At 37.4% G+C, this 15,323-nt stretch overlaps 1 protein-coding gene across 1 annotated transcript in view; it reads right to left on the reverse strand.

Moving 5' to 3' along the window:
* The window catches only part of ITGA9 (integrin subunit alpha 9), a gene marked incomplete at its 3' end in the record, with an annotated part of 248,178 nt that overhangs the window by 40,926 nt on the left and 191,929 nt on the right, over nucleotides 1-15,323 (reverse strand). Inside the window, exons 21-24 of the mRNA XM_081345406.1 lie at nucleotides 11,920-12,003; nucleotides 11,016-11,124; nucleotides 7,708-7,815; nucleotides 3,819-3,944 (exon numbers count right to left, since the gene is read on the reverse strand). Coding sequence (XP_081201532.1) covers nucleotides 3,819-3,944; nucleotides 7,708-7,815; nucleotides 11,016-11,124; nucleotides 11,920-12,003 — 427 coding nt within the window. The remainder of the gene's footprint in view (nucleotides 1-3,818; nucleotides 3,945-7,707; nucleotides 7,816-11,015; nucleotides 11,125-11,919; nucleotides 12,004-15,323) is intronic.

Here is a 15,323-nt window from a genome sequence, read left to right on the forward strand (position 1 = left end):
GTACTGGTTTGGGCTGGTATCATCAAAGATGAGCTTGTGGGGCCTTTTCGGGTTGAGGATGGAGTCAAGCTCAACTCCCAGTCCTACTGCCAGTTTCTGGAAGACACCTTCTTCAAGCAGTGGTACAGGAAGAAGTCTGCATCCTTCAAGAAAAACATGATTTTCATGCAGGACAATGCTCCATCACACGCGTCCAAGTACTCCACAGCGTGGCTGGCAAGAAAGGGTATAAAAGAAGACAATCTAATGACATGGCCTCCTTGTTCACCTGATCTGAACCCCATTGAGAACCTGTGGTCCATCATCAAATGTGAGATTTACAAGGAGGGAAAACAGTACACCTCTCTGAACAGTGTCTGGGAGGCTGTGGTTGCTGCTGCAAGCAATGTTGATGGTGAACAGATCAAAACACTGACAGAATCCATGGATGGCAGGCTTTTGAGTGTCCGTGCAAAGAAAGGTGGCTATATTGGTCACTGATTTGTTTTTGTTATGTTTTTGAATGTCAGAAATGTATATTTGTGAATGTTGAGATGTTATATTGGTTTCACTGGTAAAAATAAATAATTGAAATGGGTATATATTTGTTTTTTGTTAAGTTGCCTAATAATTATGCACAGTAATAGTCACCTGCACACACAGATATCCCCCTAAAATAGCTATAACTAAAAACAAACTAAAAACTACTTCCAAAAATATTCAGCTTTGATATTAATGAGTTTTTTGGGTTCATTGAGAACATGGTTGTTGTTCAATAATAAAATTAATCCTCAAAAATACAACTTGCCTAATAATTCTGCACTCCCTGTAAGTGCAACTTGGGGATTCTCCTAGACTCAAGATTCTTAGTTAAAGAGTAAGTGGCAGTCATGGCTAGGAGAGCCTTTGCATAAGTTAATGTTCTGCACCAATTGCAATAATAATAATAATAATAATAATAATAATAATAATAATAATAATAATAATAATAATAATAATAATAAGGAGGAGGAGGAGGAGGAGGAGGAGGAGGTTGGAATGGACTTTGGAGGTCATCTAGTCCAACCCCCTGCTCAGGCAGGAAACCCTATACCATTTCAAACAAATGGCTGTCCAGTCTCTTCTTAAAAACTTCTAGTATTTTCTTGGTTTGTAACTTCTTGCACTCAGTCACTCACACCCTGGTCAACTCATGTTTGGACTACTGCAATGCACTCTACATGGAGCTAACTTGAAGAGTATTGGGTGCAGAATGCAGCCAAGAAGGCAGTTCTAGGAGGCCCCTAGGGTAGCCCGCATAGCACCACTGTTATGTGAGCTGCATGGTTGCTAGTTTACTTCCAGGTCCCACTTCAAGTTGTTGGTTATCACCTTTAAAGCCCTTCATGGCATGGGTCCTGGCTACTTGAGGAACTGCCTAACCCCTATGGAACCCGCTGATTTAATGCTGTAGACTTCATTGGTCAAAGAATTCCAACTGGCGATGTCCAGGAGATGGGCCTTTTCTGCCATGGATCCTACCCTCTGGAACACTGAGCTCCTCAAAGTGAGATCTGCCCCTGGCTGCATGGCCTGCTAAAAGAGCTCCAAACTTGGCTCTGCCAATTGACCTGGATGGGAATGTTCAATCCTTGAGGTGGTTAGTGGACAAGGATTCCACTTCCACCCTATTGTATTCTGGTTCCTATATATTTAATTTATGTGAATTTAAATATGCTATAGCTACACTACCTAAGAATGAACATGGGCAGCATATAAATATAATAATAAATGTTTGGACAATAGTATCACTATCTGGTCATCTGTTATGTCATTAAAAAGTAATGAGTATAAAATTTATCAGTATGAACCTCAAATTTAGAGATTGGGAGATCAAATTACCTCTGGTGGCATCATAAAAAAGGACACTGTGTGAGGAATGCACAACAGTTTCTCCCTGGATCCACAAGGGCAAAGAATTTGTTAATGAGGAGTCCTGTGAAATCTTCCCACCAGCAATGTTGAAGGAAGGACTGTCAAAGTAGACTCTGGAAAAGGTCCATCTATATTTGTTTAGGGTAGAAGGTATAGAAACCCTGCAGTACAGGACTTATTATAGTAGAGTGGTGAGGATGGCAGAAAAGATTATTGGAAGTTCACTTCCTAATATCCAGGACATAGTATATAAGTGATGTTTGACCAGGGTCTGCAGCATTGTCTGGCATGCTACACATCCTCTCCATGACTGTTTTCTTTCTTACCTTCTGGGAAGAAGCTTTGCAGTATTCAAAGCAGAACAACTAGATTCTGCAATAGCTTTGTACATATACTATTCAACCTTGTTAACTCTCAAGAGTCTCTTTTCCGCTATGTATTCAATATCTTATGTTACTGGTATCTAAGATTTAGCAATAGACACAGATGCCCTAGTGATACCATTTTGGCAAAGTCCCTAATTATTTCTTTTACAACAGTGTTGATTCAACAACACTGATTTATTTTTTTATTTTTTTGTAACTCTATTGCAAACAACAACAAAAGGATTCAACTAAATTTAGGCTAGGTTTGGACAAACTAAATACATTCACAAGTAGTCCATACATTTAATGTCTTCATAAAGAATATGTTAAGTTTGAAAAAGTATATCTTTTCATGTCATTTCAATCCAGATCAAACTGCTGTACTAAGTTTTTTTATTTTAAAGTCAAATATTCTCTATATTTGGAAACAGGAAGATCTTGCACAATTGTATTTGAAGATCTCCAGGGCCAGATGTTTGGCACTGATAGCCTTTTTGGGGGAAACAAAAGAAGGGCCTGGAATCAATCTCTTTTACATCCTACTCCCAATCAATAACTCCAATCATAATTGCCACATTCAGGTAATGCAGTAAAATTATCATAAATGCCAGATGTGGATGAGATTTTATCATAGGAATCATACGTTTGTCCATGTAGGACTTTATACTTTAGAGAACAACTGGAGGTTAGAGAAACATAACAGGCTTCGCATTGAAAAGGTTTTGGTGAAATACCTGGAGATTTGCTGTTTCTCAGCCCTAATTTGTTCAAAGATCTAAATCAGCATCAGACAACTTCCATTTGTCTTTATATAAATTAACTCTTCTGCATTGTATTGAAATGGACAGTTTTTTTGACAACCTCTTTAAGAATCCAGCTTGGAGCCTGTTCACAACTGTAAGGGAATTGGCAAGCTTTTCTCAGACTCACACTGCATACTCATACTGCAACATACATTTTACTAACAATACAATTTCTGCACACTCCAAACCAGATGTGAATCCCTCTCAGGTCACTGTATTTACTTTTAATGTATGGGTATGAACCAGAACTTAAGGTTCTGATCCTTGACCCACCTGGAAGTAAGCCAACCTGCATAAAAATCTGTGAGGATCAAACAACTGTGTTGTGGAAAATCTGTGAATTAGATTCCATGATCTTTTATTTCCTCAATAATTTCAGAAAAGTGATAAAGCCCAGATCTAAATTGCAGAACTTCAATTTACATCGGAACCACAGACAATTTTCCCCATCATGTTAATTAATTCATTATTGGGTCCTTCAACATTCAGCATGTAATTTGACATCCACCAAAATGTTCTTCTCATGTTTTAAGCATGTATTGATATTATTCTCACCCAATAGGTATACTTTTCTAATTAAGGATTGAAGAGAGCTTGGAAGTGGCTTTGAAGCAAATATACAGAAACTGTTACCTAAACTAAAATGACAGAAGCATTCCCTAAAATCCCTGGGGATAGAGATAATAAGTTTCTTCTTTAGGCTGACTCCTCACTGATTCAACTGGTATAAGGTAACAAAATAAATAGGGTTTCTTACCAGTACTTTCCTCCCAGACTTGGTAAAAAAGGCAAATATTGTATGAAAAATATTCTCCTTTTCCTGAGGAATGACACATGGTGATGAGTTATTCTGAAAAGAACAGTTCCCTTTGTTCTGGGCAACCTAAAGAAAGATTACAAAACGCATCCTGTAACATTGTGCACTGTGTTTGGGTCATTTTGATATATATCATATTATTCATTTGGTGTAGTTGTTGTTAAACTCATACTTCTACATCACCTATAAGAAAATATAATGAAACAAAAGCTATTTCTGCTGCCAGCAAGTCACTCCTTGTTTAAATACGTGAATTGATTGCACTGAAAGCAAAGTGAAAATTGTACCTATAAAAATAAAGAAAGGGAGGGGGATCAATTTCCATTTGATGATTATAACAAGGCCTAAAATGACATAATTTGGAAGTATGAAACATCTATTTGCATGAAATGGAGTGATGATTGTATCTCAACAATATGATTGCTATTCACTAAGTCTCCACCCCACATCATTGTGGAAATTTCAAACTGTAAGACTGCAGGGAAGAAACTCTCAAAGCAAGAGCTACTTGCTTTGAGAAGGAGCTCCCTCCCCATTCACATGCTTGTGAATTCTGGTGTTGTAATCCTTACTTATGTAGAAAGAGTCAGGATAGGATGGTTTGCTACAAACAATTCTATGTCTGCGCTTATTCTGAATACAACCAGAATTCAAAAACTGTGCTTAGTTTTCAAACTGTAGTTCAATATTTTTCATTAATTACTAATACCATCAATCACAACAATAACACATAGAACCAAGGAAGAGATGAATCATCCTATACAGGTTTTTATACTCCTTTAAGATCCACTTTGAAGAATAGGCTGTATTTTGCATGACAACAAATCTATCTGAACTAGTAGCAACCAAGAATGGACATGGTTAACCTTGTTAGGCATAAACAATAAAGGCTTTCAGGTTTGGGAAAGAGGAAGGCCAGATGCCATCTAATATATGAATAGCAAGAAGAAATATGTGCTTTATTTTATTTTAGAACATAGCAATAGTTTCAAGCCTAGAGATGAACACAACCTTACAAGGCATCCAAAGAGAGAGTTTACATGTAACATTCCCATGCTCAAGTGCTCAACAGCTGAAATTCAAGACAGTGCTTACATTTGGCCTTTCTTGGATGGCAAAGGAGGCTAATTTATGCACTGTAAGGATGCCAGATGATATTGATATTAAGTGAAGCTTCTCAGAAGATTCCTTCCAACAGCTGTTATAAGATGCAAGTTGATTAGACTGACACAAAACTGAATGCAGTCCACCATGCATAAATTTTGTCCAGGCCAAGATGAATCTCATTGTTTTCCTGATTGAACAGAATTACCAAAATTGTCTGAGTCAGAATGAAAGGGAGTTTCTAAAATAATTTTGTAGACAGTGCTGCACGGCATGTTGTTTCTGCTCCCAAGATAACAGGGACCTTGCACTATGTGTTGTAATGTCCAGAATCCATTGATTGTAAATGCCAAAATCTCCCATTTCCCCACCATTTGGGAACAAGGAACATGAAAATTGAATTTCTTAAATCCTACTATAAATTTGATGCACATTTTTATAAAACTTTCACTTTGATTATTTGATAACTTTGATTATTCATACATTATTTTTAATTGACTTGTTTTGATTTTGTTTTACCCCATCCAGTGTCTATTTGGACTACAATAGGTTAAAATGTTGCAAATTAGTCAATAAAACCAAACTTAGAAAAAACTTGTTTTGATCAGTGCAAGTCACAATTAAACTTACTTTGCTTACTGTGGCCCATGAATTCTCAAAGAAAAAGTTATGGCTCCTAGTTACCAAAATATTGCCCTTCTTCAGTGGTGAGATTCAGCCGGTTCGCACTACTTCAGCAAAACCAGTAGCTAATTTTTTGTTGCCCAGGCCCAGAATGGACTTCCGGAAACAGCATCCACACAGAGAACTGGTTGTTCACATATCTTACCTTACAACCGACACCAAAGTTACACTTTGGATTTGCCAAGACCCAAAAGGCTTCTAGAGTAAATGATAGCGGGCAGTTGGAGACCCTTTTAGAGTTTGTTTTGCAATAGCATATTGATTGCATTAGTAAAAATGTAGAAAAATTAAAGTATGTATATATTTAATTAGTTTATAAGGGAGGTCAAACATAATGGTTAAACAAGATACCAAGAATATTAAAGTTGAGTGACTGTGCGCAGGGTAGCATATAAATTTAATAAATAAATAAATATTTTTACATACTTCTCTAAACCTACCCTATCTTTGATATGGCAGAAACTCCTCTAATTCCAAAGCTAATCGCACTGTTTTCTCATCACTCACCTAAATCTATTAGGAATTAGTATGTACCAATGAATAAAACTGTTTTACAATCAGAAGCTAGCAAAAAAAATATCCAGAGAAATATATATATATATTTGACTGTCCCAGGATTGTTGCTAGAAAAGGTAGAATTAAATTTCAATGTAACCACAAATAATATTTTCAGTGTAGTACCATATCTGTGAGAATTTCAATTTCCTCCATATGACAAGGGCAGAAGAATATTATAGTAGCTGTCTTACAATAGTGAAGAGATAAGGGCATTAAAGTTTTCCCTTATGAAACTCCAGCAATATTTAAGTAAGTAGATTAGTGCATAAAAATAAGATGATCCCACTCCATCAAATAAAGCTGAGAGTTGCAAAAACTGGGCAAATGAACAGATTAAACTAATTCTAGATTTAAGGAATAATCTATTCCTTAGCCCAGTTCTTATTTAATCTACATCAATTGTCTACACAGCTAGGCCATGTGACATTATTTTCTAGATAACAGCTAATATGTACATTTTCTTTCTTTTTCTCTATACTAATATTTACCTTTGCTAAAAGCTTCCTTAAAGCTGCTTTTCACAGCATGAATGAGAACACAGATATCATTTAAAAATTGTAATATATTTATATAAGCAGTAATCTTCATCTGAAAGATGGAGAATGCCAGTTTATCATCTTTGTCTCAACAGAGAAAAGGTAACTAGTGCCTGTACTATTAGGAAAGCTATTAGTATAGAGTACTGCTCAGTCTTTATCGCATAAAGACAATGTAAGAAGCTGGTGGACACTAGCACAAAAAGCTTTTTCCTCATGAGAGATAGTAACATTGTTGTGATGATACATTTCTGAATACTGAAGATGATATCACTTAAGATAATTGCTTAGTTGTGCTTCAATACTGTAAGGATTTCACAGAATGGGAAAACTACCTAAATGACATATTTCTTCCTTCATGATAATAAACTAGGTTTAGTTCACGTATATATCACCTGATCATCTGGCAATATTTGGTAATTCTCATAGGAGTAAATTGGATGAGCTGCTGAAACAGACTGCCTGGATGAACAGAAGATTGAACAGACATTGATTATAGAGTGGGTTTTCCCCAGATTCTCTTTCTCCAACTATTACTAAGATTCTGGAACCACACAGAAGAAATAAAAAAGGGCCAAGTTAAGGAAAGCAGTTTGAACATATACTGTACAAGTACAAGTGATTTCCTATTCATGTAAAACAATTTTAGATTCAAGCCGCTGTGCTAACATTGTCATCAGTACTAATTTACAAAGTAATATCAGTAATAACTTATAAAGATATTTAGGCTGAAGTGCAATGGACTTGAACCTGTTCATAATTCAAGTGAATAGTCTTCTCCTTTCTTCATATTTCAAATTTTCCCCATGAGCATTTTAATATCATAAGTTAGCACTGGCATTAGATCATACTTTCATTCTTGAAATGCAAATCTGTGGACATGCACGTTACTGTACATGTTACTATCCAGTGAAACTATACAAAAAAAAGGCTGCACATTAGCTTACCATGATCTGTAGAATATGGAACATATCAGCTCCAGTAGCTGAGAGACGATTGGGAATTGAAATGGCAACAAAAGATCCAGGAAGGGTACTTGGCCCAGCATTGTAGATCTTCAAAAAGATAGGAACAAATGAAATATGTACATGCCGCAAAAATGTATGACAAGGCAGCTGTTTTTTTTGTTTAGCTCATATCTTTATCTGATTTAACTATCTCCCTTAATGACTGACAAAGGGAAAATGATTTTTTTCTGCAATAGAAACCTATGTTAAGTATAAAGGGAGTATATTCTATAGTAAACTATTTATCTGAATGTAAAGCTTTACAACACACATTAGATGAATCTCATTTGAGAGCACTCAGGCTAATAGTTATCCCAGTCCTGTGTATATACATCATACACCAAAATATTTATATATGGTAAAATTTTATATATATGTATGTGTATATATGTGTGTGTGTGTTTTGTGTATGTATAATTTTGAATAAATGATGGTCTATAAATGGTTCTGTTTGAATTCAATTGACTCTAAATATCCAAACATGTAGACCTCATTGTCCAAACATTGTTCAAGCTTTGAGAAATGTATGAATGATAAAGAGAAGCAGTCCAGGATGCCAAATCCTTACTCAACCCCAAAGGCATTAAAGGGGGAAGAAATCCAGCTATAGCCACCATAAACTTCAACTGCTGCATAAAAATGCAAGCATTGGATATTGTATAAGAATACAAAGTTAATGTTATAAAGAAAATAGATACATAAAAGTTGCTTGAATCTCAACAGCAAAGGAGATGTAAAATCCCTTATTTTTTAAATTTACTTCATTGGACTTAAATATATATTTTAATACTATTACAATTTCTTTAAACCAGGGCATTCTTTCTATTCAAAGGCAAAAGCAGCTGACTTTTTACTAATTACATCTATGTTACCTTTTTAGTAGAATTTTTCAAGCAAAGTAGCTTAGCTATGCATTATCCACAATATTCCTGTGAATTAAGCTGCTTACCCTCATAGACATCAATAGAAGACTATGACATATTTGTGCATCGAATTCAGAGATAAATTAGAGTTGAGCCAAAGGATTAGTTTTCCACACATATTTTCATTTATGTTTTAAGATACTTTTCCCCCATGTTAACAAAGGATGGGGAAGGCATTGTGAAAAAGTATGAAAATATTCAATTGAAAAAGCATTGCTTTTACTTTAGCATCTATTTCCCATATGATTTACTTTAATAATCCGTAACTAGGGGGGGAAAGCTCCATAGCACTATTATAGGAATGAATATAGGGGCAAAAATTTTTAGCAGGAATATCAATCTTTGTGTACTTAAGCAGTTTTTCAGAAAATATTTTCCGTGCTAGAGGAAATCACTGGTTTTGATCTAATTGCTAAAGTGCCTCTGATTAGATACAATTCTCTTTTAGAAAGTCATCAAGCAATCAACAGATTAATTTGGTATTCATCTTCTGTTTAGTCATTATTTCAGTAATAGAGTCAGTTTGATGTTTAGATTGGATTTGGCACTTTTATCTACCTGTCCAGTCTTGCTCCAAGTAAAGCTGCCTTTTGCAATTGATGGATTGATTTTGTCAATACCAATGATATTCAAGTGGTGCTCCAGATGTTTTAGGATTGCACCCAAAGTGACTTTCACTATTGGCACTCTCTTTTGCCATAGTCATTCCATTTCTATTTGCAGATCCTTATATTTTGTGATTTCTTCTCTTTTATTCTCCAGGTACTTCCATGTCTATTATTCAGACTTTTTATCTTTTGTATAGCAAGTGCTTGTCTGTTTGAATTCTAAAATCTCAGAAACCTTTAGCTTCTTTTTCTATTACTTTGTCTATTTTGTGGGCCCATCTTTTCTTGCTTGCAAGCAAATGATATTTCTTGAAGCTCTTCCAAAGCACTATCATTGCTACTTTGTCATGCTATTGTTTGCGATCAGTCTATGTGATCTTCTTGCTGCACGGGGTCTATTGTTTCTTCAGCTACTTTGTGGAGAAGGCATTCGCTAGTGTTGCTATCTTCTCAATTCCGGCTTTATGTGCATTTGTTCTTAAAATTTGGTCTTGTGCAGATAGAGTAGCCCCATGTCTCTTTCTTAAGTTTTCCTGCTTTTAGCCATTGCCAGGTTTTATTGTTAGCTGTTTGCTTGCTGTTTTTCTTAAGGTACTGGCCATAAAATACTTTGCCTTGCTATGTCTTTTTTCTATCCTTCATTTGATCTTTCTTGTTAGCCAGTTTGGTCTCTCCAGGACTTAGTAAGCCTTCATTTTCATTATTATTTCTGTCTTGCATCCTAGAAATATGTAAGGAATTTGACAGAAAGACTTTCCTTTGTATTAATAATGCCATTAAATTTGTATTTTTTAAAGAAAAACATACTCCTTGAAACTATTAATGGTTAGGAATCCATAACCCTACAGGGACTCAAAGAATGTGCATTTTTAAAGAAAATACCCTCTTCTCATTCTGTATGGTTATGTCTGAAATTGCAACAAAAAATTGAAAGTACACAGTGACATGGCATGGCCTCTGAAGGAAAAATCAGCTGCACAGGCCAAAGAAGAAAAACAAAACAAAACAAAATACTGGGCTACTATATTAGGCCTTCTAATCACAACCTGTATCCTCCCTGTTATTATTTTAATATTTTGCCATAATACAAAGAACCCTAAATTCCACAAGCTTGCTAACCATCAACTAGAAAAACATCTTGTAATCCACTTACTAATTTTTGGTTGGAGTCCTGAGAATTATGAAAATGTGAAGTGGCAAAGATGCTTCAAGTCTGGCCTGAGCATTCCTGCCATGTCTAATTAGCTGTTCCATACAGAAATCAAACTTCTCCTAGGCTTACGCAATGGACAGAAAAATACTTGTTTGAGAAGAGGCATCTTGCCTGTTTTAGATCCAAATACTGCCCACCACCAGTACACATGTATAAAAGTAAGTTATACCAAGTTTAATGAACTTACTTCTTGTTGAAGAAATATTTAGCAGTTGCAGATACTTAATTTTATTTCATTTTTTCTTCAGGCCAGGATCCTTTTTTCTTTGTTCTGGTGACAATTTTTTTCTTTTATTATGACCTCTGTTCAGCATGCCAATCAAAGACAGAATGTAGGCCTGACTTTAAAAAAGGCATTTCAAAAGGATCATAGAGTCCTAGACCATTTATTGTACTGCAGCAAAAAACATACATCCATTGGCCTCTTTTCTTTATATCCAGCAAAATCCCAGGGATATTGATAAGCCCACTAGCAAGCACGTCTCTGCTGCTTAATTCTTTTACCTGAAGAGTAAAATTTAAGTCCTGAAAATGACACTCAAAATCTTCCAGCTTTGTAAACTGAGATGCTGCCACTGATTCACCATAAATAAAAGAACTGGGGGACACTGTTCTGAAGAAGAAAAAGACAGAATATGTAAGAATGTGACTAATGACCTCATTTTATTTTAATTGCACAAATTAGTTCCTTCTCCTAATAGTTTTTTCCCCAAAAAAACTTCCTAACTTTTCACTAAGTACTGTTATCGCATAACAGAGAAGAAAACATAAACAGAGTTATGACTGGAAAATTAAACAGACAGGCCTACAGCTTGACCTCTTTTTCATGGGTACTATCCCAGAACATTTGACCTAAACCTTGGTCTAGTGCAGGGGTGTCAAACTCAATTTCATTGAGGGCCGCATCAGCATTGCGGTTGCCCTCAGGGGGCCGCGTGGGTATGGCCTGGGTGGGCGTGGCCTACTGGGTGGGCATGGCTAAAGTGCGTATGGCCTACTGGGTGGGTGTGGCCAGCTCTACATCATTCGCATCAAGGGTGCCTATGGGGGCCTGGGCAGGAGTGGGACAGATCTGAGGGTCTCTGGCAGAAGGAGGGTCTCTGGGCCAGGGCCAAGGCAGTGGGGGCCGTTCCCTCACTGTTTCCAGGATGGCTTCGCGGGCCACATGAAACCACTTCGCAGGCCGGATCCGGCCCCCGGGCCTTGTGTTTGACATGTCTGGTCTAGTGGATCTAAACCAAAATATCTAACTCAATCTCAGAAATCATCCCTTAGTCTGTAATCTTTATATGAGAAGAAGGGCAATCAGTGCTAATATTACAGTCTGAGAAATTACTTGGGGGGGGGAGATGTTCTGGCCCTACCCTTATTTATAAACAAAAGAAAAAATAAATGATAACTTTTGTACCCAGTGATGGATGAATCCACTTCATGCATCAGGGGAATTGTCAATGTGAGAGAATTGTCCTGAAGATTGTGTTCCAAGTTCCCACTGCAGGAAACAAGAGAATCAAGAATATTACATACTGTAATGTCTTTTCATCCAGGAGCTCATTACAATATTCATACTATTCCCTTCTGTCCCCCCACCCACCCAGCCACCCAAACAACTCTGTGAGTTAAGCTGGACTGGAAGAGATTAACCAGCCCAAGTTACTTCTATGGCTAAGAGTGGACTATAACCTAACTCTTCCTGGTGCTTCACCAGCACCTTAACCACTATACCAGGCCGGCTCTCATATTAACCAGGATGGGGCATCCTTAAGAGACACTTAGTTGGACCAACTGGATTAAGTATTCTCTCCCCACTCCAAATGTACAGATGGATAATAAAGAAATCTCATTAAGTTTTATAGAAGAACCAAAATCTTATAAGATATACAAATCTAAACATCCTGGTGTAAGCCTTCACAAGATTATACAATTACATGTAAAATGTGAAATTTTATTTTATTAGAAATGAAAAAACCTTTTTTTTTTTGGGGGGGGCAGAACTGACCCTTGCTATATATGTATATTTTGGGGGGGGTCTGCTACATATCTTTAATATTAGCTATTGCCATTATTTGATCCACTTCAAATATATTCCTATTGCTTGTTGATGGAGTGTAAACTGAACTTCCTGCGACAGTCCTAAACAACTTAGCATGGGAATAATTTTGATCGGATTTTAAATTTTGGCTAGAAGCAAACTACACAGTTTATCAAGTGGTTTCCAGTCTAGTGTAATTCAGCTTCTCAAACTTATTGCTGATAGTAACCATGATATCCCAATTTGTGCACATTTCTCCCTGAATAGGATGATGAATCCCCTACCTAATCCCTAAAAAACCATTGCTAGTCAGCTTAATCCAGGTTTCCCCAGTTAGCCAGCTTGTCCAAAGCCTGAGAAGTTATAGGGATTGCAATTGAATACAGCTGCCCGGAGTCACCTGATAGTGATATGGGTGGCATATAAATTAAACAATAAATGAAATAAATAGATTTTGGGGCACTAGACTGGAGATTAGTATGCAAAAGTAGTTAAATCAGTACTCTGATGAGTCTCTGCATTTTGAAGTTAACAAAGATTTATCCTAAAACAGAGGTCTAACAGCATAAAATATTGTATGTACATATATCGATATATACAACTGTTTAAAAGGATTTTTGATTTAAAGATGCTGCCATTCATTTTTATTGGTTTTGATAGTTTGTTTTACACTTCAAACACCTTCAAACGCTTAGCTCTCTGGAAAAGGCTCCAATGCTGGGAAGAGTGGAAGGAAAGAGAAGAAGATGGAAGAGCATCAGCAAGAGGCAATAGGTGCATGGTTGGAAAACCTGATAAATGAGATAAGGGATATTGCAACATAGAGAAAATATATTCAGTGACTTATAGAGATATAACCAATCTATCAATTTATAAATTGATATCTGATTTAATATGGGGGAGACTACTTATCTTTCGTTCATTTTTAGTTGTACCCTTGGCATTCCATTACCGAGATTGTAACCTAAGAGTCTCTTGAGTGTGTCAAAAAAAGAAAGAAATTAAATTCACACACCTTCATTACATTTAAACTGTCCAGAGGTTGCTGGAAAAAGCTACAATACTGTGAGTTGAGGAGGAGGTGGGTGGAGGAGAAAAGTAGTGGCCCACACGCCTAACAGCACGCAAACCATATAACTAAAAATCAAAGACAGCGGTGGTACATTCAGGGCATGTGCGTCTGAGATTCCTTTCACCTCAGAATGTCTGGCTTAGTTCAGTGCAACACTTGTTTTGCAGCTGTCTTTCGCAGTACTCTTTTCAAACTGGGAAACTGTCCTATCTGTACACAAATCACTAGTGTACAAGGACAGATTATCTAGGGTCTGTAATCTGCACTCTTCAGGCAGAAATTACGTGTCCAGTTCAGCACTTCTACTCTATTGAGCCTCCACACTATCAGCCCCCTCTACCACAAAGATCCTGCCGGAGAAGGGCAGCGTGGACAACCATGGCATCTGGCAGGGTGAGAGCTGTGAACTATAAACACAAAGCTTTCGCTGTGTCCCTGCTGACCTTAATAGGGACATTAAGGAGACAGGTCAGGGTAGTTGTGATGATAACTCAAATAAGCAGGGGACCATGGTCTGAAATGAAGAACTTGTTTTTGACAGGGAGAAGTGCAAATCAGGTATTATACAAGACTCATGCAAGAAGAGATAGGTATCCAAAAAGAGAAGCTACCTTCTGGTTGCTGGTTCAATTATAAGGGATGTAAATTTAGGAAAGAATACAGAGATTTCAAAAGAGGTCAGGTGTCTTCCAGGTGTGACTGCCAGTAGGGACATGAAGTGTATTTTTAAAATAGTCAAGAATGCTAGCAAGGACTGTGTTCTGTTCCCCCCTCCTGAAGCACAGACAGACAAGCAGGCACGACTCACAAGAGTTAATGCTACAGGCTTTAATTAATTGCCTACTGATGTCTTGGCAGCAACATAAGCTCGTTACCTCAAACTTCAGCTGAAATGAGATAACGTCCAAGCAAAGAGTCCATTAGCAGAGGTACAGAAGCGTTGCCAAGAATTCAGACCAAGGTTTCAAACAAGAAGCAGAGTTCCAAAGATGTGACCCGAAGTTGTTGAAACTATTGTTCGTCACAAAGTTCTGAGAGCAGCCACACCCCCTTTATACCTTATGGGGTGTGGCTCAATGATTAAGCTACTCCCTGACCCTCCTACCCAACCTACATTGCTGCAGACGCTTGGCCCTGCGTCTTTCTCGAGGGTCTAGCCATGACTCATCTTTGGTAGACTGCTGCAGCTGTTCGAGCACTGGCTGCTCCTCTCGGCCTCCCGATGGAGATGGAGGCCTTGCCAGAGAGGAGGGCCCCAGAGAGGGAGGCCTTGCCAGTTCCTCCCCATCATCCTCAGAGTCATCGTCCTCGGTTAGGGCAGGCGCGGGGGTCAGGGCCACAACAGACTGTGATGTGGATGCTATTGTACATCTTGGCACTAACGATCTGTCCCAAAAAGATGTATTCTCTGTGCAGAATGATTTCCAGAGCTTGGGGCAGGAACTCAGTAGGATAGGCTGTAGGCTCACTTTTTCAGAGGTTTTACCAGTATATAAGGAGCAAAATGGAAAAGGCCAGCATATAGCAGAATTCAATATGTGGTTAAAGGAGTGGTGTAAAGGGGAAGGCTTTGGTTATATTAGTCACAAAGTCTGTAGCTGGTCCAATGAAAAAATGTACAAAAGAGATGGTTTGCATCCATCAAAGAAAGGGACTGAGTTACTTGGCAATAAATTCACAGATTTTCTGGAGGAATATTTAAACTAAA

This window comes from Vipera berus (genome assembly GCF_964194415.1).
Source record: "Vipera berus genome assembly, chromosome: Z".
NCBI classification, from domain to species: domain Eukaryota; kingdom Metazoa; phylum Chordata; class Lepidosauria; order Squamata; family Viperidae; genus Vipera; species Vipera berus.